Here is a 25,847-nt window from a genome sequence, read left to right as displayed (position 1 = left end):
TACTTTGCTTTTCTCTATCCAAAGATTTCTCTAAAATAAGTTCAGGGTGTTTGGTTCCATCTTTGGTCGATTTCATCCCCAGTGAGAAGTATTCATTCTCATTTATCCTATAGTCCTGTACAGAATTTATTCCAATATCAGGATCCTGTGCAAGTCCCAAAGCTAAACGTACTCCAGGTAAAGCCGATTCACTAATTGCAGTGTGAAAAATACTTTTTGAAAAAAATGGGGGATTATCATTTACATCCTCAATTTCCACTTTAATTGTATATAGATGTAAGGGATTTTCAATCACAGCCTCAAAGCTGATGAGACAATTTTGTTTTGTCCCACAGAGAACCTCTCTGTCTATTCTTTCTGCCACATACAATTCTCCATTATCTATATTAATATTGAAATACTGAATACTTCCTCTTGATAATATATGGAAATTTCTTAATCGCAATTCCTTTGTTTTTAATCCTAAATCCTTTGCTATGTTTCCTATTGTCGATCCTTGCTTCAGTTCCTCAGGTATTGTGTAGTGAAGCTGAGCAGCTGTATGTGCCAATATAAGGAAAAGAAGAAACATTGCTACTTGCCATTTCATTGTCCTTTTTCTGGAATGATCAATCTTCTTATGGATTTCAAAAGATATATTTGTGAATGGTAATGTCTATCAGTAAATCCAAATGAAAAAAAAGAAGAAAATCCAAATTCAAATTTGTGTCAGAAGGAAAAATCCAGCTGCAAATGGATGAATTGAGATCCTTTATAGTGTTGTCCTGCAGATTTTAGCTATGAAAATGTAGCAGGTATTGAGCCCTGAGATCTCATTTCCAATACACAATCAAACAGTGGCTCTCAGAGTCTGCGGGAGGAACTGCAAGACTGATCCTAATTCACTCATTCAAGAAAAGAAAATACGTACATCCACCCAATAGAATACAGCTCACGAATATCTTCAGTGATAAACTCAATAGATTTGTGAAGCAATAAGGAGAATCAATGCAGCTAATATAATCTATAGCTTTCCAATAAGTTATATTACTTGTTATTTGCCAGCTAAATGCCAGTTTTAAAAAATAATATTTTGCTAATATCAGCTAAACTAGATAAAATGTACTCACGGAAACAGGGTATCATAGACACATTTTGAGGCTAACGGTCCTTGAAAACTAGAAATTGTATATTTTGCTCATGCATTGTTTAATCCCTTGTTGTCACAGCCAGTTTTCGACTTTATGACAGACCCTTTTTTCACTTTTTTATTGTGACGTTCATAGAGCCACAACTTTTTTTTTTTTTGCTGACATAGTAATATAAAGCATTGTTGCTACTTTTGGCATTTTCACGCCAGTTTCTCACAGTTCTAGCAAAATGGGCTGAGCTGGGGTGTGATGGGGACGTGGTGGGGGAGGGACACCACGGCTTGTCTAATTCATGACAAGCTATGGTGTTCCATTTGCCAGAAATCTGACTGCAGTCTCTGACTGGAGTCAGATTTCTGACGTAGTGCACGGAGGCATATGCCACTCATCAGATGCTCCACATTCATGAAGAGGAGAACCCTCTTCATGAATCAGGAGCATTTGACTCCACCATGCCCCCTCTTCAAGATTGCCAAGAAAATCTCCAGTCCTGAAGAATCGGTCCCATAGATGATCATACATTTCCTTTAGTTAATAGGCTAAAGTGCCAACCTGAGAACTATATGTTCTCAGTGCATAGTAGTGTTGAGCCACCCCTGTAGTGTTCGAGTTCGGTTCGGTTCGTCGAACACCCGTGTGTTCGCCGAACTGTTCGTCGAACTGTTCGTCGAACACCTTCGAACACCGTTAAAACCAATGGCAGGCAAACAAAAACACATAGAAACACATAGAAAACACCTTCAAAGGTGTCCAAAAGCTGACAAACTGCTCAGAAGACACAACTAACACATGGAAAAGTGACAAGTACATATAGTCATGCGAAAAGAAAAGAGGTGGAGGAGTAAAAGGAGGGGGAGACACAGATATAGGCATGTCATGCCCTTCTAAAATCCAAAAAGTGAGAAGCCGACACGGCCAGTCCGTTCCTGCCTGTGCCACCTCTGTGTCGCCGGGTTCGTGCCAGAGCCGCGGTGGACCCTGACGGCCAGCCCCCCTATCCCAATACTGGTGCCTGTCCGCCGGTGGGTTGAGGCTCCCCACGGTGGGGGGGGGGAGTAACATCTGCAGAAGAAAGACCATCTTCCAGCCAAACTAAGATGTCGACTTCTTTTCGTGGACAATGTGATACGATCCCATTCTTACGGACACGCCCATCGCTACAAATTCTAGATGAGGCACAAAAACAGCAGGTGCTTCAACGGATATCAAGTGCTCCTTCAAGTGGGCTCTCTATCACCTCAATTTCAACATCACAAATACTCCAGTCCTCAGAGGTGTCACCCCAATCGCACTTGCTTCCTCACAGCTCCCAAGTCTCCAGCTGCCCGTCTGAGTATGGGGTAACACAGATGGCTGAGTCTGCCCAGCTGTTTACTCATACTATAGCCTGGGAAACGGAGGTCTGCTCCAGAGCTTCTGTTAATCCAGATGAGTAAATGATCTGATCCGATGCCCAGAATCTTTATAAGTTGGATCCAGGACCAGATGAAGAAGGTTCTGAGCATAATGTAGACCCTTGTTCCCAAACTGTAACTCCTGTTGGTGGAGACAATGATGAAGACGATGATGAGACTCAAATACCTAATTGGAGCGACAACTTGACTTTTCGGTCAGGGCAGGAAGAGGTTGGCTCTGAGGGCGACGGGTGTGATAACACACAGGGTGATGATGACGAGGTTGGAGATCCCACTTACTGTCAACCCACAGTCAGACAGTCGATGAGGTCAGCAGAGGAGGTGGAGGAGGATGTGACTAGCCCTGGGGATGGGGATGACTCGGTACCCGGGCATTTGCCTGGCCTTGGGGATGTCGCGGTGGTCAGCTCCCTGGCCCGTACCCTGGGGTCTCTCTTTAAAAGGGTGGATAATTGTTAATTTTATAAGAGTTCATGACGCCACCTGTGGTATCTGGTGACAAGCACCAGCGCTGCAGCAGTCCACTGAGGCCGGTGATAAGGCAGCTCGATGGTATAGCTCCCCACAGGTGGAGCTAGGTCTCAGGGCAGCGTATGCAGGGGGAATGCAGGACAGGCGAGACCCAGCTGGGTCAGAGCCAGAACGGGAACGGACACGGTAGTCACTTCAGTACCTTTTACTGGTGGAAATTCAGGCACATCCCGGAGCACTGTAGGGTGAAGGGTGCATATCAGGATCCTCCCCAATGAGCGGGTGTAGGGCCTCCTGTTTCTTGCCTCTGCGTAGTAAGTTTCTGACCTGCCTGGAGCTAGGCCTAACTTTGTCTCTGTCCTGCGCTGGCTGACCTTGTGGTAGGGCCTTCTCTTGGAGTTCACGCTCCCAGTATGCGGGGCCTAAGCATCTCCTGGCTCTGTTACATATCAGCACCTTAGCGATCCTGGGACTTGTAGTTCTCCAGGGATTCCGGTTATGCCTTACTGGGTCATAGAGATACCGGTAAGCTCGGATCCTGTGTCCGGTAAATGCTTCGGGGTGAGCTGGTTAAGCTCCTCTGCCCCTTATGTACTAACTCGCCACTCGCCTTCGGCCTACTCGGGCCCTCACTAGGCTATACACACTAACGGCAGCTTGCCGCGCTTCACTGATCTTACGGCACCGGCACACCTTAAGCTCTATCTGGGCTCCCTGAATCTAGCAAGCAGGAGCCTCGTGCTCCACTGCTGAACTATTAACTGCGTTCTCTAGACTAGACTGAGCTCCACTGCAGACTGACCTCTCTTAGGCTTCTCTACTGCAGGAACTCTTCAGAGGAACTGAACTGCCTAGCTCCACCTTCCCTATTTATATCCCTAACGGGTTCCCTCTGCTGGTCTGAGGTGGAAGGTGGAGATGTGTGAATGTTTATGGGGGCCTCTTGCGGAGGATTCCATCAATGCACTCTTGTAGGATCTGTGATACCAAGCGCAGCGGGGCATCACAGATGCTATTGACGATGAGGTTAGGTTGCGCCTTCCTGAACAGAGACGGAGTACTGGAAGCACGTCAACAACTGCATCCTCAACCACAACTCTGCCTCTGACCACAAGTCGTAGTGGCTCTTCAGGTCACATGAGCTCTAAGCCTTGCATAGCCTGGGCATTTATTCAGATCGATAAGGATGACCCAACTCGTGTTATCTGTAATATTTGTCAGCAAAAGCTAAGTAGAGGCCAAAAAATACATAGTTTGAGTACTTCATGCATGTACCGTCACATGGATATGAAGCATAAGTTGCAGTGGGAAGCTCACTGTGCTACAATGCGGCCTAGCCGGCTGGGCCAACCACCGTCTGCCCCATCTTGTGCATTCGCAGCCTCTTCATCCTCTGTGACTGGGGGGACAGCAGTCACACATGTTTTTGGACGCAGACCTGCCACCTCTTTACCCGCAACAGCCAGTGTGATTGGCAGGTCGTCAGTTCATTGGGAAGTGGAAACACCTGCTAGTGTTGAGCGCTCTCCGACATCGAGAGCACCACCTTTGGATCAAGGCAACCTAACATGTCCGCCTGCATCTTCCTCACAGACCGGCAGTAGCCGGGGACACCCTACTCAACACCGTCTAAGCACAACAGCCAGCCCTCGGTCCCTCAGATGTGGAAAAGTAAAAGACCATTTCCTCCTAGCCATGAGAAAGCTAAGAGGTTGAATTTCACCATCTGCAAGCTGTTGGCTACAGAAATGCTGCCTTTCCACCTGGAGGACACAGAGGATTTTCAAGACCTTATGTCCGTCACAGTGCCCCAGTACCAGATGCCCAGTCGGCACTACTTCTCAAAGAAAGGTGTGCCTGCGCTCCACTAGCATGTCGCACACAACATCACCGCTTCTTTGAGAAACTCTGTGTGTGACAGGGTGCACTTCACCACAGACACTTGGACGAGAAGGCATGGACAGGGGCGTTACATGTCGCTGACTGGGTACTGGGTAACTATGGTGACAGCAGGACAAGGGGCTGCTGTCCAAGTCTTACCGTCCCTACGAGTTGTGTGTTAATCCTCTTTATCTCGAACTTCCTCCACTGCTTCTGCCTCCTCAACCTCCTCTCGGTCCTCCACCTGCACCCAAAGCCTGTCTGGTAATGCCACCTGCTTTCTAACTGCGCAGAAGGAATCCTGCACACCTCCTTACTATGCTGGCAGCAGGGCTCAACGCATCAGTGTTTACTTTGAAATGTCTGGGAAATGTGAGTCACACAGCTGAGGAGTTTTGGTCAGCTCTGGAGACCCAGTTTCATGAAAGGTTGTCTCCACTGGACCTGCAACCAGGGAAGGCCATGTGCGACAATGCTGCAAACCTGGGTGCGGCACTTCGCCGGGGCAATGTCACACACGTGCCTTGTATGGCTCACGTGTTGAACCTGGTTGTCCAGCAATTTTTAGCCCACTATCCCGGACTAGATGGCCTTCTGCAGAGTGCACGGTCGCTGTGTGCTCACTTGCGCCATTCGCATCCCGCAGTTCAATGACTTACATCTCTACAGAAGTCGTTGGGCCTGCCAGTTCACCGGCTGAAATGCGATGTGCCGACACGGTGGAATTCAACTCTGCACATGTTGCAGCGACTGTGGCAGCACCGACAAGCCCTAGTGCAATACGTTCTGACGTATAGCCTGGGCCAACGAGATCCAGAGGTGGGGCAAATCACGCTGGAGGAGTGGTCTCAGATCAGGGACCTATGCACCCTTCTGCACAGTCTTGAAATGGCGACGAAGATGTTTAGTGCTGACGATGCCATTATCAGCATGACTATTACGGTGATTTACATGCTGGAGCACATGTTAAACAGAATTCGGAGTCAGGTGGTGGGACAAGAGGAGGTGGAGGAAGTAGAGGAGGAGTCGTATGCGGAAGGGATAACATCTCCAAGGTCCAGACGGTTGGCAGCACCAAGTCGGCAGGCATGGGAGGGTGGGGGAGAGGGATTAACCAGGGCGCATGGTAGCAGCCAAACTGTTGAGGAAGGTGCAGGAGCCGAGGAAGAAGTGGAGGACGAACTGGCAATGGGCATGTAAGACTCATCAGATGAGGGAGACCTTGATCACATTTCTGTTGTGCGAGGTTGGAGGGAGAGGGCAGAGGAAGGAAGCATGATTCTTACCTCGCTACCAACACAACAAGGACTTGGTCCTTCTGGATGCGCAAGACACATGAGTGCCTTCTTGCTGCACTACCTGCAACATGACCCCCGGATTGTCAGAATTCGAAGTAATCCCGACTACTGGGTTGCCACACTCTTAGATCCCCGGTACAAAAGTATATTTGCCGAAATAATTCCTGCCATAAAAAGGGATTGACGAATGCAGGAGTATCTGTTGCAGAATCTTACATGTGCTTTTCCACAAAACACCAGTGGTGCACGTAGTGAATCTCACAGTTCTAACTTGCCAACGGTGGGAGTCTTCATCACTCAAACAGTAACAGTAACACAGTATCTGCTGGTAACAGCAATTTTGTGGAATTGTTTCACCACTTTTTTAGACCATCCTTTGCAAGGCCACAGGAGACAAGAAGTCTGACACATAGTCAATGCCTAGAGAGGATGGTACAGGAGAATCTCCAAGTGAACATCGAAGCCATGACTGTGTCACTGGACCCTTGCTCATTTTGGTATTCCAATCTTGAAAAATCGCCGGAGCTCGCCACTCACGCCTTGGAGATCTTGTCATGCCATGCAGCCAGCGTTCTCTCTGAACGTGTGTTCAGCGCTGCTGGTGGTGTGCTGACAGATAAGCGCACGCGGCTGTCCACTGAGAATGTAGACAGACTCACGTTCATAAAGATGATCAAATCATGGATTCGCAAGGACATTTCTACCCCTGTGTCATCCTTGGGAGACTAAAAGTTTGGGGATTTGGTAAAATCACCTCACCAACCGTTTTAAGCAACAGTGGGGCAATTGATGCCACTTAACCCTAGAACGCATGACCATAAAAATCTACACTTTCACATACCTGGGGCCCTTTAGGCCCGTGTGCAAATAACATGGAATAACTCAAACTCAAATAACTAACAACTATATCCATGAAGAATACCTAGAGTTTAAAAATTCTAACTAAAGCAATCTTGCAGAAAATAGAAAACAATTAACTGGGCGGGCCTGCAAGGCCACAGGTATGCGTTCTAGGGTTAAGTGGTGTCTGTGCCACAATTTTGGGAGTCCCCTTGCTGTGTCTTACGTGACATTGGCATCGTCAATTCCAGGTGGGTTGGGTCGCACCCCCCACTTTTAACTGTAAGAAACTACATACACTATGGCTTGGGGTAACACAGATGGTTGAGTCTGAAGAGCTGTTTACTCAGAGGTCTGCTCCAAATCTTCAGTGTCTGCTAGTCAGCGTAGAATTTTTAACTGCATCTAGCCTAGGCAATACTTTGGGCGTAGTAGCCCAGCTGCGAAGCAAGCTGCACCGCCTGTGTATCTAATAAGAATTTTTAAATTAATCTAGCCTAGGCAGACCGTGGGGACCCCCAACCAAACCCAGATGCTCAGCCCCCCTACCGCCCCCCTTTCATGGACAACCCAATAATGTAACTCTTACAACTGGATGGGTGAGGATCGGTCACAGCTTTATTAACTCTTTATACTCATTCCATTAGAAAGGCATTTTATTTCTAAAATAATTCAGCTTGTTGCAGCATGCCCTGGGTCCCCACTCCGGCAAGTTGGCCAACAAGTGTAACTCTCCAACATGTCCTTTCTATTTCCAGGCCACGGAGGATCCAGCGTACTCGTATGCAGGACTCTGACCCCCACCCATCACTCTTAACGCTTGTTCCACTCCGTCCTGGAGTCCTGACAGGAATATGTCCAGTCCAATATCTATTAAGTGAACACCGTCGGGCCGTATGAGGCCTGCTTTATCTCCTTCCAGTTGTCGGTGTCGTATCACTACACCGCCTCTGTCTCTTCTAAATTTTGCCATCCGAATATTTATTACCCGCCTTGTCCATTCGATGGCCGTGATGTCTCGCGCACCTTGCCATACCGCTATCGGCACAATCTCTGACCATACTATAGCTAATTTTGCGAAAAATTCTCTGAAGTGCTCAGTGTCTAGTTTCATTATTGACATTAGTTATGCGCTCTTGTAATGACCTAGGTTGTTTCCCCCGGCCTGTATAACTAAGATGACCGGACCTCTTGCCTCTCTCCCTACCTTGATTACCTCCATTAGTACCTGTGGCCATAGCAGGCCTCTAATACCTCTCCAGTTGAAATATGTGTTATGAAACTCTAATTTCCTCCCGCCTGGGCGGACTTTCGCCCTTTTTTGTGCCCAATATATATACGAGTGGTCTATCACTCACACTGTTGGCTTAGCGTCACCTGTAAAAGAAACAAACCACGTTAGGATAACAAGTCCGGTCTTATGTATCTCGCCAAACACGTGGATCGCCATCTCCCTATCCTCTGAACTTCCGTTTCTGACAGTCCTGCTCTTGCTGCTTCCGTGGCCGCACCTATGCGGAATGAGTGTGTCCCGTAATCTTTGGGGTGGTTCCCTGCCGATGTTATGCATTTATTAAATATAGCTTGGAACAGGTATCTTGATAATGGTGTTCCATCAATGTGTGATACGAAGAAATTACTTTGTGATCTCATGGTTAGATATGTTTTTACTATTGTTACCTGACTCAGTGTACCGTTTGTGGGTTGTAGACGTACCCAAGTACCCCTGCCCGCTGGAACCGTTTTCGATTGGTGTATGCGTACACGTATTGCATTATTGGCTATGACTACTTCCTGGTGTAATAAGCGTCCACTGGTGGTAATTTTGGATTGAGGGACTAATTCGCTTATACATAGCGCCCTGAAGAAGGCGATCACAAATGCAGTAGACATTTGTGTTGCTTCAAATTGTGAGTGTCATGTTAATGGTGCTAGGGATAAGATGTGAGAAATCAGTTTTAGTGACACGGGACGGAACGTCTACATTCCTGACTTGGCTGACCCCTTTTCCACCCTTTTATGGATTGTCTGATGATGAATCTTTGTCACATCTCCACAATTCAGTAGTTGGAAGTGAAATGCTACTCCGGTCAGACACCGCTGTGCTGACGCCCCTGATATGCCCCTCATCATTAGCTGGTGGAGAAATTCTATGGTGACTTGTGATCTGGCTTGTTCACATTGGTCAACCTGTCTGCCTGCTACTAGTCGTGTCCACTCTTCCCATGCCTTACCGTATGCTTGCCACGTTGACGGGGCAACTGACGCTCTGATTAATGGCATCAACTATTCGCCACTAGATCCCATAAGGAGGGTGGGCAACTGTTGCCCGATGGGTGGGCGTTGTGGAAGAGCTCTGTGAAAATCTGCCAATTGAATTGTTATAAAGCATTAGCAGCAGCTTTATACCCCTCAGCATAGTGGCTAGCGCGGACCCATACATTGTGTTTTAGGCACAGGAATACTAGCCTGCGTAGTAGGCCTAGCACTGGGAGAGACGATGATGCCATCTTAATAATGCAGTGCGCTAGGCTGGTGTTTTGTGTTATGAAGCGTATATTTTTGTTAGCCAGGCGCGCGCCCCATATTTCTATTGCTACCACTATTGGGAAAAATTATTTTCAGGGCTAGATGCAGCTAAAAATTATTATTAATTTCAAAGCTGGTGGAGCTTGGTATAGATGGCCTAATACAATGAGTCCCACACACTGCTAGAAGCCCAAATATTTTTTCAGAGGTAGATGCAGATAAAAATTATTTTTAATTTGCAACCTGATGGAGGTCAGTATAGATGGACTAATAGAGAAAGTCCCACACACTGCTAGAAGGCCAAATATTTTTTCAGAGCTAGATGCAGATAAAAATTATATTCAATTTGCAACCTGATGGAGGTCAGTATAGATGGACTAATAGAGAAAGTCCCACACACTGCTAGAAGGCCAAATATTTTTTCAGAGCTAGATGCAGATAAAAATTATATTCAATTTGCAACCTGATGGAGATCAATATAGATGGACTAATAGAACAAGTCCCACACACAGCTAGAAGCCCAAATATTTTTTCAGAGGTACTGTAGATGCAGATAAAAATTATTTTTAATTTGCAACCTGATGGAGGTCAGTATAGATGGACTAATACAACAAGTCCCACACACAGCTAGAAGCCCAATATTTTTTCAGAGCTAGATGCAGACAAAAAATTATTTTGAATTTGCAACCTGATGGAGGTCAGTATAGATGGACTAATAGAGAAAGTCCCACACACTGCTAGAAGGCCCAATATTTTTTCAGAGGTAGATGCAGAAAAAAATATATTCAGTTTGCAACCTGATGGAGGTCAGTATAGATGGACTAATACAACAAGTCCCACACACAGCTAGAAGCCCAATATTTTTTCAGAGGTAGATGCAGAAAAAAATCTATTCAGTTTGCAACCTGATGGAGGTCTGTATAGATGGATTAATAGAACAAGTCCCACACACAGCTAGAAGCCCAATATTTTTTCAGAGGTAGATGCAGAAAAAAATATATTCAGTTTGCAACCTGATGGAGGTCTGTATAGATGGATTAATAGAGCAAGTCCCACACATAGCTAGAAGCCCAATATTTTTTCAGAGGTAGATGCAGAAAAAAATATATTCAGTTTGCAACCTGATGGAGGTCTGTATAGATGGATTAATAGAACAAGTCCCACACACAGCTAGAAGCCCAATATTTTTTCAGAGGTAGATGCAGAAAAAAATATATTCAGTTTGCAACCTGATGGAGGTCTGTATAGATGGATTAATAGAACAAGTCCCACACACAGCTAGAAGCCCAATATTTTTTCAGAGGTAGATGCAGAAAAAAATATATTCAGTTTGCAACCTGATGGAGGTCAGTATAGATGGACTAATACAACAAGTCCCACACACAGCTAGAAGCCCAATATTTTTTCAGAGCTAGATGCAGACAAAAAATTATTTTGAATTTGCAACCTGATGGAGGTCAGTATAGATGGACTAATAGAGAAAGTCCCACACACTGCTAGAAGGCCCAATATTTTTTCAGAGGTAGATGCAGAAAAAAATATATTCAGTTTGCAACCTGATGGAGGTCAGTATAGATGGACTAATACAACAAGTCCCACACACAGCTAGAAGCCCAATATTTTTTCAGAGGTAGATGCAGAAAAAAATATATTCAGTTTGCAACCTGATGGAGGTCTGTATAGATGGATTAATAGAACAAGTCCCACACACAGCTAGAAGCCCAATATTTTTTCAGAGGTAGATGCAGAAAAAAATATATTCAGTTTGCAACCTGATGGAGGTCTGTATAGATGGATTAATAGAGCAAGTCCCACACACAGCTAGAAGCCCAATATTTTTTCAGAGGTAGATGCAGAAAAAAATATATTCAGTTTGCAACCTGATGGAGGTCTGTATAGATGGATTAATAGAACAAGTCCCACACACAGCTAGAAGCCCAATATTTTTTCAGAGGTAGATGCAGAAAAAAAGTATATTCAATTTGCAACCTGATGGAGGTCAGTATAGATGGACTAATAGAATGATGCTATGCCCAAAAGATTTTACTTCACTAGGTGCAGTAAAAAAATTGGTATTCTATACACAGGTGGTATATCTTGCAACACAGATAGGCTACTCCACTGACTAACACACTCTGCAATAGGCCAAAAAGGATTAGCTTTGCTAGATTCAGCCAAATGCTGTGAAAAAAACTTGCACAGCACTGGCACAGACCTGCCTGGCAAAAACTGATTGGATCTGATGTAACCTAGTCCTGAAAAGGACTCCAATTACAATTAGTCTTTACTCCCACAACCTATCTATTTAAGAGCACAGACCTGCCTGATAAAAGTCATAGGAAATGCTGTAAGCTAGTCCTTAAAAGGACTGCAATCACAACTATTCCCTACTCCCAAGCTATCTGTAGATTTGTGCAAAAATTGGCTTGAAATTAACAAGGTATAGCGCACACAGCAACAGCGGTGCCGTCTAACACGCAGCTGCAGCAGTGAGAAAATGGTGGCGACGGGGAAAATGGCTTGGTCTTATAGGGCAAGGACATGTGACATACACTGCCAATGACACATGCCCTTGCTTGTGTGAAAAAAAGCACTTCGCTCCGTGTGTGCGCTGCTGATAGGCTGACAGATTGCACCTCCCCACTGTAAATGCGGGAAAGAGAAAAAAAAAATGGAGATCTTCATTGTTCCTGCAGAGATCCATCCCCTGCCCCTCCCCCCACCCCGCTGTACACTCAAACTGCGTATTAACATTAATTTTCATCATTACTGAGAAAAAATCCAGTTATGATTTTGGTGCACGAACAGTTATCGAACATAACCTCGAACAGCCGAATTTTTCTCAAATTGTTCGTGTTCGCCGAACGGCTCGAACACCGCCCAAAACAGCTCGAATTTGAGATTGGCGAACAGTTCGAGTAGAACAACGCTCATCTCTAGTGCATAGGCTATACTAAAATGATACATGGATAAGTATGTTGGAAGTAGACAACCAGCTTCAGTCAACTAATAATGACTTAATGGTAGGCAAATTGGCTTAGGCAGAAAACTTTGGTAAAAAGATAAACAATGGTTATTCTGTAATAAAATGTATTTTTTGACACATAGCACTTGTCGTACAGTATAAAAGACATTTAGTCCAACTGCCTTCTCCAATAAACACATCATATTACAGAAGAAGAAATGAGTTATAGCAGAGGACATTTCATTTAATATTAAAATAGAAATAAAAATAAAAATGTACAATTGTGAACTATTTTATACTAATAGCTGGATCATTGATTCAATGCTGTGATCAATTATGAGTTCAATACCATGATTTAAAGTATTCTCATTGTTAAACTACTGAGATAAAGCTGATCAGAGAACTGCTGATAGATAACAACTTCTGTGTGCCTACGATTTCATTAATAACCATAATCACCAGATGAATGTATGATGGAGATGTCAATCTTGGGTTAAATGACCAACAATCTAATGTATATATGGGTGTCACAGCTCACCCCCAACAGCAGATATCTGAGAAAAGAAGGATCAGAAAAGTTGGATTTAATAATAACCAATCCTTTGATTTCGTTCTAAATTAGCTGCCACCAAAGGTGTCTGGCAACTGCTCATTGCCAATGCACATGCATTCATGCATAGGGGATCAATATCTAATGTTTGTCGATATATAATATATGAAAATAACTTAATTGTAGGTACAATCTAATTACAGCACATTCATTGTGAGAGGATCAAATATAATTAGTATTTTCTACCTATGGAAAAATTAATCCATATGCATTATCCAGTAAATACACATATTTAAAGTGAACTTGTCAACATATTTTTACTTATGGAAGTAATGGTATGATTGAACAGGTGCTTAACCAACTATAGAAATACTTATTTTGTAAACATGCATTATACCAGTAATGAGAAATCTAGAGTAGAAGCCATAGGCAAATCAGGCTGGGAGTGCACTGAGGTGTGTCAATACACTTGCATCAAGCAGTCCAGGAGCATTGATCTGGCTCAGTGCACTTCCAGGTTGATTTGCATATGGTTTCTACTCTAGATTTTCACAACTGGTACAACAAATCTTTACAAAATAGTTAGAATTTTGTTTAGAGGGAGAAGCATCTAAAGCAGTGTTTCCCAAACCCCATCCTCAAGGCCCCCCACAGGTCATGTTTTCAGGATCTCCTTAGTATTGCACAGGTGAGAGAATTCCTGATGCCTTGATGATACTTCAATCACCTGTGTAAGACTAAGGAGATCCTGAAAACATGACCTGTGGGGGGCCGTGAGGATGGGGTTTGGGAAACACTGATCTAAAGCATCTATAAAGCCACGCCACTACTCCCATATGTAAAAACGTGATGACTTACATGATCCTGAGTTAGTGGAAGTCCCAAAAGGAGGATTATTTTTCTCTTTAAAATGTTTATCAAAGATCGCAGCCAGGGGGGAAGTATCTCAATTCACCTGCTGTTATCTTTGGAGCAAACAGATCTCGGCTGCCCCTATCGCCTGGAAAATGACACGATTGGCCGACGGTTAACGGAGGAGGCTGGAGGCCATTTCCACCAATAGGCCAGTTATCGGAAAACTAACAGTCAGCGTAAGGTATATACACCTCCGATTCCAATGCATGGAAAATGTATATACCCCTGTGCGGTCACTGCTAACTCCACGATAACCCAATGGAGATTATTAGCTTCCACCACCAATCGTTTTTACAGGATGACTGGTAAGTAGCATATTTATATTTAATCTAAAAGGAGGCAGTGTTTATCAAAAATATGCAAAAGATTTTACAAAGGGGACAAAACAATATAGCATATACAGTTACAGAAAATAAAAGGGATTAACAAAAGAACTTACTACACGGATCACAGAGATGAGTCAGTTTAGCAGAAGGAGAGCACTTCAATTCGAGACATTCAGTGAACGCGATTCATACATATACAATGTTTATCTCACCACAGGAACAATGATCATAATTTGGCTTGACCTTTTATCACCACCTGAGTAACACCCACACCCCCACCACCCTGAATCCAAAAAGGTATGTCTCATCATAATCGGATTTACACAAACCCCGATATTCCCAATTTTCTTTCACAGACATCTGTCTATTGTAAATGTATAATATTTCCTCTGAGGCAGCCCAAGTGTTATTTAAATCCAGGATGTATTTCCTGTGGACAAAAAAAAGGCCTCTTCGACTACTCTGTCTATGTGTAAAAATAAGGACCTTTGTTATCCAACCCCCCTGGAAAGACTTTTCCTGTCTATTCTATAATTCTTTCTCTACACACAAAAGACATCTTCTTTCAGTCACCTGGGCTTCAAAAGGACTTCCTGCATTTTAATTAGGATTTGTCACTTCCCTATGTCCACTGCCATTTTACATAAAGGCAGCTTAAATTGCTAGCTCTTGTCTCCTACTGCAAAAGAGAGAGGAGGAGGGTAGGAGGGGGGTAAATGACCCCCTCAATGGTGGCTGCAGAGATTTTAATATTTGCTATAACAATGTTCATATGGCCACTATTCACTTCTAACTTTAGATTAGCATTTAGAACTTAGTTAAAGCCAATTATTGGCATTACAATTTCAGTAATTTACTTTTTAATATTTCTTAGAGCTAATCCTTTGTATTAGTATCACTATCTACATAAAGCTTCCTGCACCACTTATCTGATGTACATTATTATCTAGAAGCCTGTCTTGTAAACTATTTGCAGTAGCAGCATCTTTGGTGTCTATGAGATTGTCTGTGGGGACGTTCTGCACTGGTTTCAGATAAGCGATTTCATTCTGCTTGGAGTCCAGAGTCACACACACATCATATGAGAATGAGAAAGGTAAACTGGTATCACTGATCTCAGAAGGACATCCCAGGGTGAACTGAGGATACATGTTTCTACAATATGCCCCGTAGCTTGTTGGAACATTGGATTTTCTGCATTTTAAGACTACGGTGATCAGTACAGTCGCAATGAACACAACTGATATTAGACCAATGGAAACCACCAAGTAGAAAGTTACATTAGAAGATGTATTAGAAATATTAGGTTATTTCTTAATCTCTGGAACAACTTGTTGAAAGTTTTCAGCTACAACTAATTGTATTGAAACTGTTCATGACAAAGACGGAACTCCATTATCCTTCACCAGAACCACAATCTTTTGTCTTACAGTATATGTGTCCTGAATGTCACGTCCAATTTTGATTTCTCCAGTATATTGGCCAATGATAAATAAAGAAGGATCAGGAACTTGCAGTAAGTGATAGGAGAGCCTGGCGTTGTGTCCAGAGTCAGCGTCCACTGCAATCACTTTGGTGACTAGATAACCTTTCTCAGCAGAGTGAGGAATAAACTCAAATAATGCTGATCCCTCAGTGTCTGGTGATGGGTAGAGGATCTTCAGAGCATTATCATTCTTATCAATGATACATATCCTCACTGTGACATTACTGCTTAGAGGAGGAGATCCACTGTCTTTAGCCATCACCTGGAACTGAAATTCCCACAACTGTTCATAGTCAAATGATCTCTGGGCATAGAGAACTCCACTTACAGATTTTTTATTTATTTTCCTATCTTATAGAACACTTATATTTCCAAAGCACTTTACAGACAACATCATCACTGCAAAAATTGGGGCTCACAATCTAAATTCTTTATTAGTATATTATTTGAGTGTGGGAGGAAACCCAAGTGTCCAGAGTAAACCCACACAAACAAACAAACAGAACAGAGAGCATGCAAACTCTTTGCAGATGTTGTCCTTTGTGGGATTTGAAGCCAGGACTGCAAAACATTAGTGCTAATAACTGAGCCAATGTGCTGCCAAAATGTTACCTTACATTATTATTTTACATTGTTATAATGATTACATGGTGCCTATGAAAGATCAAAGTTAATACTTTAGTATTCACATACCTGATCAGTATTGTTTGATGGCAAGCCAGTGTTTGCAGATCCATTCACTGCTCCCAAGTCTCCGGTGTCTATGAGATTGTCTGTGGGGACGTTCTGCGCTGGTTTCAGATAAGCGATTTCATTCTGCTTGGAGTCCAGAGTCACACACACATCATATGAGAATGGGAAAGGTAAACTTGTATCACTGATCTCAGAAGGACATCCCAGGGTGAACTGAGGATACACGTTTCTACTATATGCCCCATATGTAGTCGGTGTGTCGTCTTTTCTGCATTTGTAGATGACTGTGATGATAACGGTTATAATGAATAGACAAGAAATCAGAGTTATGGATATAACTAGATAGAAAGTTACAGGAGATTTAGTGTCTGATTTAGTCAGTTGTCTTCTTATTTCTGGCACAACTTGTTGAAAATTCTCTGCCACAACTAAATTCAAAGTGGCTGTAGATGACAAAGATGGGGCTCCATTATCCTTCACTAGAACCACAAGTTTTTGTCTCAAATTGTCTGCATCTTGAAGATCTCTCACAATCTTTACTTCCCCAGTGTATTGGCCAATTCCAAATAAAGAAGGATCAGGAACTTGCAGTAAATGATAGGAAAGCCAGGCGTTGTGTCCAGAGTCAGCGTCCACTGCAATCACTTTGGTGACTAGATAACCTTTCTCAGCAGAGTGAGGAATAAACTCAAATAATGCTGATCCCTCAGTGTCTGGTGATGGGTAGAGGATCTTCGGAGCATTATCATTCTTATCAATGATACATATCCTCACTGTGACATTACTGCTTAGAGGAGGAGATCCACTGTCTTTAGCCATCACCTGGAACTGAAATTCCCACAACTGTTCATAGTCAAATGATCTCTGGGCGTAGAGAACTCCACTTATAGAATTGATGGAAATATAAGATGACACAGGGATATTATCTATGTTATTGTTAATTACAGAGTATGTAATTCTAGCATTGTCATTGACATCATCATCTGATGCATGTATTCTATGTATTGAAGTCCCTTGCAGATTGTTTTCTTGTATATAGACGATATAGTTCTTCATCTCAAAGGCAGGAGGATGGTCATTCACATCAGAGATATTCAGTTGAATGGTTTTATTGGCAGATAATTGAGGAGACCCATTATCCATAGCTGTAATAGTTATATTATAATGAGAAATGTTCTCTCTGTCAACAAGAGCTGTAGTTACCAATTTATAATAATTTCCAGAGGTCGAAATTAACTGGAAAGGTAAATTCTCAGAAAGTTCACAAGTGATCTCTCCATTCTCTTCACTGTCTATGTCATGGACATTGATAAGTGTTATTATTGTACCTGGAGGAGAATCTTCTGGAATTGTAGTTAACAAGGAAGTGACAGTTATTTCTGGTGCGTTATCATTAATATCAATCACATCAATATACACCTTACAGTGAGCAGCCAGGTTACCACCATCTTTAGCTTCCACCGTTAACTCATATCTATCTGCGACCTCATAGTCAATATCTGAAATCACAGTAATGCTTCCATTTACTGGATCTATTCTAAAGGTTGAAGAGATACTTTCAGAAATGTCTCGGAATACATATGTTATTTGAGCATTTGAGCCTTCATCTTCATCGACAGCATTTAACTGAAGAGCCTCAAAACCCATGGGGACATTTTCATTTATACTTGTTTCATATATATCTTTACTAAATTTGGGAAAATTATCATTCACATCTTGGATGACGATCTTTATAAGAGCAGTCCCAGTTTTAGGAGGTGCTCCCCCATCAAAAGCTGTTAGAATTAAGTCATACGTACTTTGCTTTTCTCGATCTAGAGCTTTCTCTAAAATAAGTTCAGGATGTTTCATTCCGTCTTTGGTCGATTTCATCCCCAGTGAGAAGTATTCATTCTCATTTATCCTATAGTCCTGTACAGAATTTATTCCAATATCAGGATCCTGTGCAAGTCCCAAAGCTAAACGTACTCCAGGTAAAGCTGACTCACTAATTGCAGTGTCAAAAATATTTTCTGAGAAACTCGGGGGATTATCATTTACATCCTCAATTTCCACTTTAATTGTATATAGATGTAAGGGATTTTCAATCACAGCTTCAAAGCTGATGAGACAATTTTGTTTTGTCCCACAGAGAACCTCTCTGTCTATTTTTTCTGCCACATACAATTCTCCATTATCTATATTAATATTGAAATACTGAGTGTTTCCTCTTGAAAAAATATGGAAATTTCTTAATTGCAATTCCTTTGTTTTTAATCCTAGATCATTTGCTATGTTTCCTATTGTCGATCCTTGCTTCAGTTCCTCAGGTATTGAGTAGTGAAGCTGAGCAGCTGTATGTGCCAATATAAGGAGAAGAAGAAAAAATGCTACTTGCCATTTCATTGTCCTTTTTTGGGAGCAGTCAACCTTCTTATCCGTTTGAAAAGAAATATTTCTGATTGGTAATATCTTTAAATTTTTCCAAAATGGAAAAGTAAAAACAAAAATCAAATGCAAAATTGTATCTGTAGAAAAATACCCAGCTCCATGGAGATGACTGCAGGTCCTTTATTGTGTTTTCTTCAGCAGGTTTTTGCGATGAATCTGAGGCAGGTAAAAAGCTCTTCGAATTCATTTCTAATACACAGTCAAACAGTGGCACTTAGAGTCTGCGGAAGGAACTGCAGCAAGTTTGCTTCTATTTTCATTTTCAAATTATTGCTTAACAGGAACACTGTTTCCACAATATATACAAGAGAATTAAATCAACTGTCTTGTTACAATCAGCTTTTTGCAAATCATAGGATAGAAATGAAGTCTGCGTACAATAAGCTTCAGTAGAACTTGTATGTGTATATATATATATATATATGCATTTATGAAAAAGGCTGAAAGTGTGTAAAGCCATGGACACAATAGTCTCTTTGGGCTTTGTAAGTGGACAACTTAATGTAAAATGGCAATTGTTGCTGAGGGATTTTTTTTAACAAATACTATACTATTTATATTACAATATTTGGCATGTGTGCACAGGGGTAGACACTGAAAGTGAAGGACTATATATATATACATATATATACAGTACAGACCAAAAGTTTGGACACACCTTCTCATTTAAAGATTTTTTTGTATTTTCATGACTATGAAAATTGTACATTCACACAGAAGGCATCAAAACTATGAATTACCACATGTGGAATTATATAGTTAACAAAAAAGTGTGAAACAACTGAAAATATGTCTTATATTCTAGGTTCTTCAAAGTAGCCACCTTTTGCTTTCATGACAGCTTTGCACACTCTTGGCATTCTCTTGATGAGCTTCAAGTGGTAGTCACCAGAAATGGTTTTCACTTCACAGGTGTGCCCTGTCAGGTTTAATACATTGGATTTCTTGCCTTATAAATGAGGTTGGGACCATCAGGTGTGTTGAGCAGAAGTCTGGTGGATACACAGCTGATAGTCCTACTGAATAGACTGTTAGAATTTGTATTATGGCAAGAAAAAAGCAGCTAAGTAAAGAAAAACGAGTGGCCATCATTACTTTAAGAAATGAAGGTCAGTCAGTCCGAAAAATTGGGCAAACTTTGAAAGTGTCCCCAAGTGCAGTTGCAAAAACCAAGTGTTACAAAGAAACTGGCTCACATGAGGACCGCCCCAGGAAAGGAAGACCAATAGTCACCTCTGCTTCTGAGGATAAGTTTATCTGAGTCACCAGCCTCAGAAATCGCAGGTTAACAGCAGCTCAGATTAGAGACCAGGTCAATGCCACACAGAGTTCTAGCAGAAGACACATCTCTTCAACAACTGTTAAGAGGAGACTTTGTGAAGCAGGCCTTCATGGTAAAATAGCTGCTAGGAAACCACTGCTAAGGACAGGCAACAAGCAGAAGAGACTTGTTTGGGCTAAAGAACACAAGGAATGGACATTAGACCAGTGGAAATCTGTGCTTTGGTCTGATGAGTCCAAATTTGAGATCTTTGGTTCCAACCACCGTGTCTTTGAGCGATGCAGAAAAGATGAACGGATGTACTCTACATGCCTGGTTCCCACCGTGAAGCATGGAGGAGGAGGTGTGATGGTGTGGTGGTGCTTTGCTGGTGACACTGTTGGGGATTTATTCAAAATTGAAGGCATACTGAACCAGCATGGCTACCACAGCATCTTGCAGCGGCATGCTATTCCGGTTTGCGTTTAGTTGGACCATCAATTATTTTTCAACAGGACAATGACCCCAAACACACCTCCAGGCTGTGTAAGGGCTATTTGACCAAGAGGGAGGGTGATGGGGTGCTATGCCAAATGACCTTTTTTGTTAAGTATATAATTCCACATGTGTCAATTCTTAGTTTTGATGCCTTCAGTGTGAATGTACAATTTTCATAGTCATGAAAATACAGAAAAATCGTTAAATGAGGTGTGTCCAAACTTTTGGTCTGTACTGGATATATATATATATATATATATATATATATATATACATACAGTGGGTACGGAAAGTATTCAGACCCCTTTAAATGTTTCACTCTTTGTTTCATTGCAGCCATTTGGTAAATTCTAAAAAGTTCATTTTTTCCTCATTAAAGTACACTTTGCACCCCATCTTTACTGAAAAAAAACAGAAATGTAGAAATTTTTGCAAATTTATTAAAAAATAAAAACTGAAATTTCACATGGACATAAGTATTCAGACCCTTTGCTCAGTATTGAATAGAAGCACCCTTTTGAGCTAGTACAGCCATGAGTCTTCTTGGGAATAATGCAGTAAGTTTTTCACACCTGGATTTGGGGATCCTCTGCCATTCTTCCTTGCATCCTCATCTATCCCCCCTTTTATGCCTAAGTGAAGATCTGCCCACCCACCCCCTGTGCTAACATCACGGGGCTGAACTCTAGCCTGCACATTTTATTTAATATATCTGTTTTTTGGGGTAACTTATCACTGGTTGATCCCAGAAGCCCAAAAGTGATACCATATTTTCTATTATGATTTTACTTTCATTTTGAGACCACACATGGCATAGTTGTGATGTGCTATTTTGTTGCTCTGGCGCTACAGCTCCCCAAAGGGGCTTATGGCTACGAAAAAATAAGCATCTTGTTCCTTGGCTGACACTGCCTCTAAAAATATCGGTCCCCTTATTATCAGAATTATGAAACTTGAGCTATTCCATATTTCGTATCGGTGCCAGGCATCCTGGGACCCTCTACTAAATTCCCTTTTTCATCCTGAGAAGCAAGCTTCAACATCTACATATAAATTGATCGCAAGCCAGTGTCTAATCATCCCCTGCCGCTGTTAGGTTAGGTTATAGCTTTACAAGTCACTTCTGCTGTAGGTGATAATTTGCAGAGAGAGATGCTGGACTGTCAGCTATTCTCTTGTGACAAATGGTAGATAAGGGAGGGGTGAAGAGGGGTTTGGGAGAAATGGTTAATATTTTCTTAATATTTCCCTGACATGCATTTATACATTATTCAAACTTAAATAAAGTGCAAATACGCCACATATAAAACAGCTATACACAATGACATTTCTAGGTTTTTTTGTTTATGAGATGAGCTGTATTTTTTTGAGCCACTTTGCCGTACACATATCCAAACACATTTTTATTAACTTTTGTTAAAAGTTTAATAGAGAAAAAAAAAACAATCATACCATTGTCTAACGCCATTTGCAAATCAACATAAATGATATGATAGGGTTATTCCCATCTTTGTGGATGGGTATTGTTAGATAGTGCTTGCAAAAATAAGCACTTTTGAACGTTACGTTTTATTACAATTTAGAGAAGTTCTTGAGATTTTAACGCTTTACTTTTCTTTTGTTTACAGCCTAGGAGGTTTACTATGCTGTTGCCTACCAGTGGTGGTTGAACTTGTGCAGTAACTACAAGCTCTTTTCTATTGTGCTTGTAAGTACTGCACTAATGCTAGGTTTGATCACTAGTTAAGCTGCTAGCTCCTACTCTTTGCCAGCTTCACTTCACTGCTTATGAGTTAGACAGCAGTGGATAAAGATCTTGTAGGCATGAAGCTTTAAAGAAGCTGACCACCATTTTTCTGAACCATAATATGCCCCCAAATGGTTAAAAAAAATCAAAAAATCGTTATGCTCACATCATGATTCATCTTTCCTTCCCCGTTTCTCCTCCCAAACCCTCCCTGGAATTCCAGGAGTCATGGAGGGTTTTGCGAAGGTGTGTGGGAGGTCAACAGCATCATTCTACCTGTGCAGAACCCTCCTGTGCGCCATGACACCAAGAAGTCTTGCACAAGGGGACCAAAGATTTCAATGAAAGCAGTGTGGGATCGGAAGATGTGGCGAAGACTGGACAGGTGGTGTTTAGTGGAGGCACCGAAGAGGTGAGTATAACGATTTTCACATTTTTTACATATTACGTTTATTATTCTCTGGGGTCTGGAGAAATCCCAGAGCGGAAACCATTGGCATTCAGCTGGTATTGCTAGTGGAGAACTAGGCAGCAGTGCATTTCTCTGGCAGTGCATTTAAATGGCTAAAGGTTTTATCAATTCTTACTAGTAAAATACCATATTTTTCTGACCCAAATTTGTAAGGAAAATGGGGGTGTCTTCTAGTACAAATATAACTTACTGGAAGGAGCTGTGGTGGTGGTGGAGCGAGGTCACAAGCTGCAGGGTTCCTGCTGCAGAAAGTCTCTGGCGGCAGCAGGAGTGGGGTGATGATGCAAGCCTGGGGCTCGGCCAAGATCTCAATCTGCTCATGCGCTGCCGGAGGAGGCCATTTTCCTGACGCCCATCGCCGGGAAATCAATGCGCCGGGTGGGGTCTCCGCTCCTGCCTCATGGCCGTCATTTTATTAAGGCCCAGGGATCTGCTGCCTCGCATTGCCAGAACAACCCCTCCTCCCAGCCTAAGGCCCACAGTATACCCTCACACCTGCAGCAGGGACCCTGCCTCCTGTGACCCCTCTCCACCGACGCCATCCCACTGGCAAGATACCATAAAGTTGGACTATAAGACAGTCCCACATTTTATTAAAAAAAAAAATTTTTCCTCCCCAAAATATGGGATGCGTCTTATAGTCCTCAAAATACGATCAGTTCAGTGCAGGAGACCCCATCTCTATTACATTGTTATGTCCTAAAGGGGCAAATATATAGAAATTGTCAAAATGGGTCTTCAACTAAATGCCATGAATATCTGAACAAAGAAAATAAGAAAAAAATATGAAGAAAGTCTCCAACAATAAATGTATCAGTAATACAAAATATTTAATCAACAGAGAGAAAATATACTACATTGATGATTCTATACACAATAATCTACTGAATTTAAAATTACCTTCCACCACTCACACAGCCATAAAGGTACTTGATGAAATTTTGTCTGCAGCTGCCAGCAGAAGAGCTAACTAAGGACAGATGAACTCTGCCTCTATCAAACTGAGTAGTAAATCTGAGTCACTGAGGGGCAGGTTCATCTAAGTGTTTACATCAGTTTTCTGGCGTAAAACACTTAGATAAATCAAATATTTTTTGCACAATGCCAAGCTGTGGAATAATTTTTAGACCTTTGCAGTTTTTAGGCCAGACCTGGCAATCTTCACCAAAGTGGGTGGAGTATGGGTGGCATGGAGCATGACAGCGTCAAATTTACCATAATAACTTACCGTATATATTTGAGTATAAGCCGACCCGAATATAAGCCGAGGCACCTAATTTTACCACAAAAAACTGGGAAACTTATTAACTCAAGTATAAGCCTAGGGTGGGAAATGCAGCAGCTACTGGTAAATATCTCCATCCTGGTATTACCCACTCATCCCAATCCTGGAATGCATGGCCCCCTCATTCCCAATCCTGGTATGCATGGCCCCATCATCCCCAATCCTGGTATGCATGGCACCCCTCATCCCCAATCCTGGTATGCATGGCTCCTCTCAACTCAATCCTGGTATGCATGACCTTATCATCCTCAATCCAGGTATACATGGCACCCCTTATCCCCAATCCTAGTATGCATGGCCCCATCATTCCCAATATTGGTATGCATGGCTCCCCTCATCTCCAATCCTGATATGCATGGTCCCCTCATTCCCAATCCTAGTATGTATGGCCCCCTCATCCCCTATCCTTGTTTGCATGGCCCCCCATCACTGCACACATTAAAAAAAAAATACTCATACTCACTTTCCTTTCCTCTACTGACATCACTGCCATGTGCCCTCAGACGCCGAGGTGAGCTGCGGAGATATTTACTCCTCTCCACGCCGGGACTTTGTGCGTGAAGAAGAGTGAATATCCTTGTTCTTTAATGGCACGCGCACAGTGTCAGCAGCGCTGCAGCTCCCAATGCGGCTGTGCTATCTTGGTCGTGGAGAAGGGTGAATATTCATTCTCTTTAGTAGCGAGCACAGAGGAGCACTGTGCCGCAGTGGCAGCTGCGGTGCTGCTGACACTGTATGCACGCTATTAAAGAAATTAATATTCACCCCTCTCCACTCCCATGGGCGTGGAGAAGGGTGAATATTCATTTACCTTTAACAGCGGGCACACGTGGTAGCTGAAGCAGCGGCTACTGTGTGTGCCCCGCTCCTCCGCCGCTGCAACCCCTCCCCACTATCCACCACCGGAGTATATACCCGAGTATGAGCCGAGGGGGGCTTTTTCAGCCTAAAAAATGGGCTGAAAAAGTTTGCTTATACTCGAGTATATACGTTACTTCCGTCCACTCCAGTCTTAATAAATTGGCTCTTAAGTACCTATACTCACCCTAGTGGTAATCACCTACAACCCAGATTAATAATTTCTCTCTCATCTCTGCAATGTTATTTTACAAAACCAATCAAAATCAAAATGATGTTTGAAGGTGGAAAAATATTTTAAAGGCTATTTATTCATTTGTATATTATTTTTATTGTTCATTTGCTTCCTAAATGCAAAGTTAGGCAACGTTCTAACTCGTCATCATTAAATGTTTCCACTATTTTGCTGCTCTAGAGAGTCCATAACTCCAGCTGGATATTTAGCAAAAATATTACAAATGTTTCAGAGCACTTGCTCAATTCTCATTGCACTCTCTGCATTCCTCCTCACTTCTCAGTGTAAGGCTAGATTCTCAAATCCATGTATCACGGTCTAAGCATAGACAATGACGCACCATGTTGCCACGGCTCTCCTGACAAAAACTCAATAGACACATATATGCCTATGAGTCTGCTGAGTTTGGGTCTGGAGAACTGCGGCCACTCTGTGCGTCATGGTCCACATGGGTGTGTGAATCCCGACTTAGAGATAGTAGGCAAGGAAGTTGCTGTACACTGATCTCCACAATGTGAACAGGAGAAAAAGCATCTACAGTCTTAGGGAGGGCAGTGAAATG

The 25,847-nt window shown here is 42.5% G+C and overlaps 1 protein-coding gene across 4 annotated transcripts in view; it reads right to left on the bottom strand.

Annotated features, from left to right (window-relative positions):
• LOC141164440 (protocadherin gamma-C5-like) overlaps window positions 1-25,847 on the bottom strand; it is a 533,108-nt gene that overhangs the window by 359,612 nt on the left and 147,649 nt on the right. For 2 of the 4 annotated variants that reach the window (XM_073649724.1, XM_073649726.1), the window contains exon 1: window positions 16,500-19,075. The exons of the other annotated variants lie outside the window; for them this stretch is intronic. In XM_073649724.1, the coding sequence (XP_073505825.1) occupies window positions 16,500-18,884 (2,385 nt within the window). In that variant the 5' untranslated portion in view covers window positions 18,885-19,075. Of the gene's footprint in view, window positions 1-16,499; window positions 19,076-25,847 lie in introns of those variants that run through there. 4 annotated transcript variants of the gene reach the window in all.

Source organism: Phyllobates terribilis, unplaced genomic scaffold, assembly GCF_046119375.1.
Source record: "Phyllobates terribilis strain yellow unplaced genomic scaffold, ASM4611937v1 Scaffold_10__3_contigs__length_209671492, whole genome shotgun sequence".
NCBI classification, from domain to species: Eukaryota; Metazoa; Chordata; class Amphibia; order Anura; family Dendrobatidae; genus Phyllobates; species Phyllobates terribilis.
The sequence above is the reverse complement of the archived record's forward strand: the minus strand, read 5'-3'. Positions and strand labels throughout refer to the sequence as shown.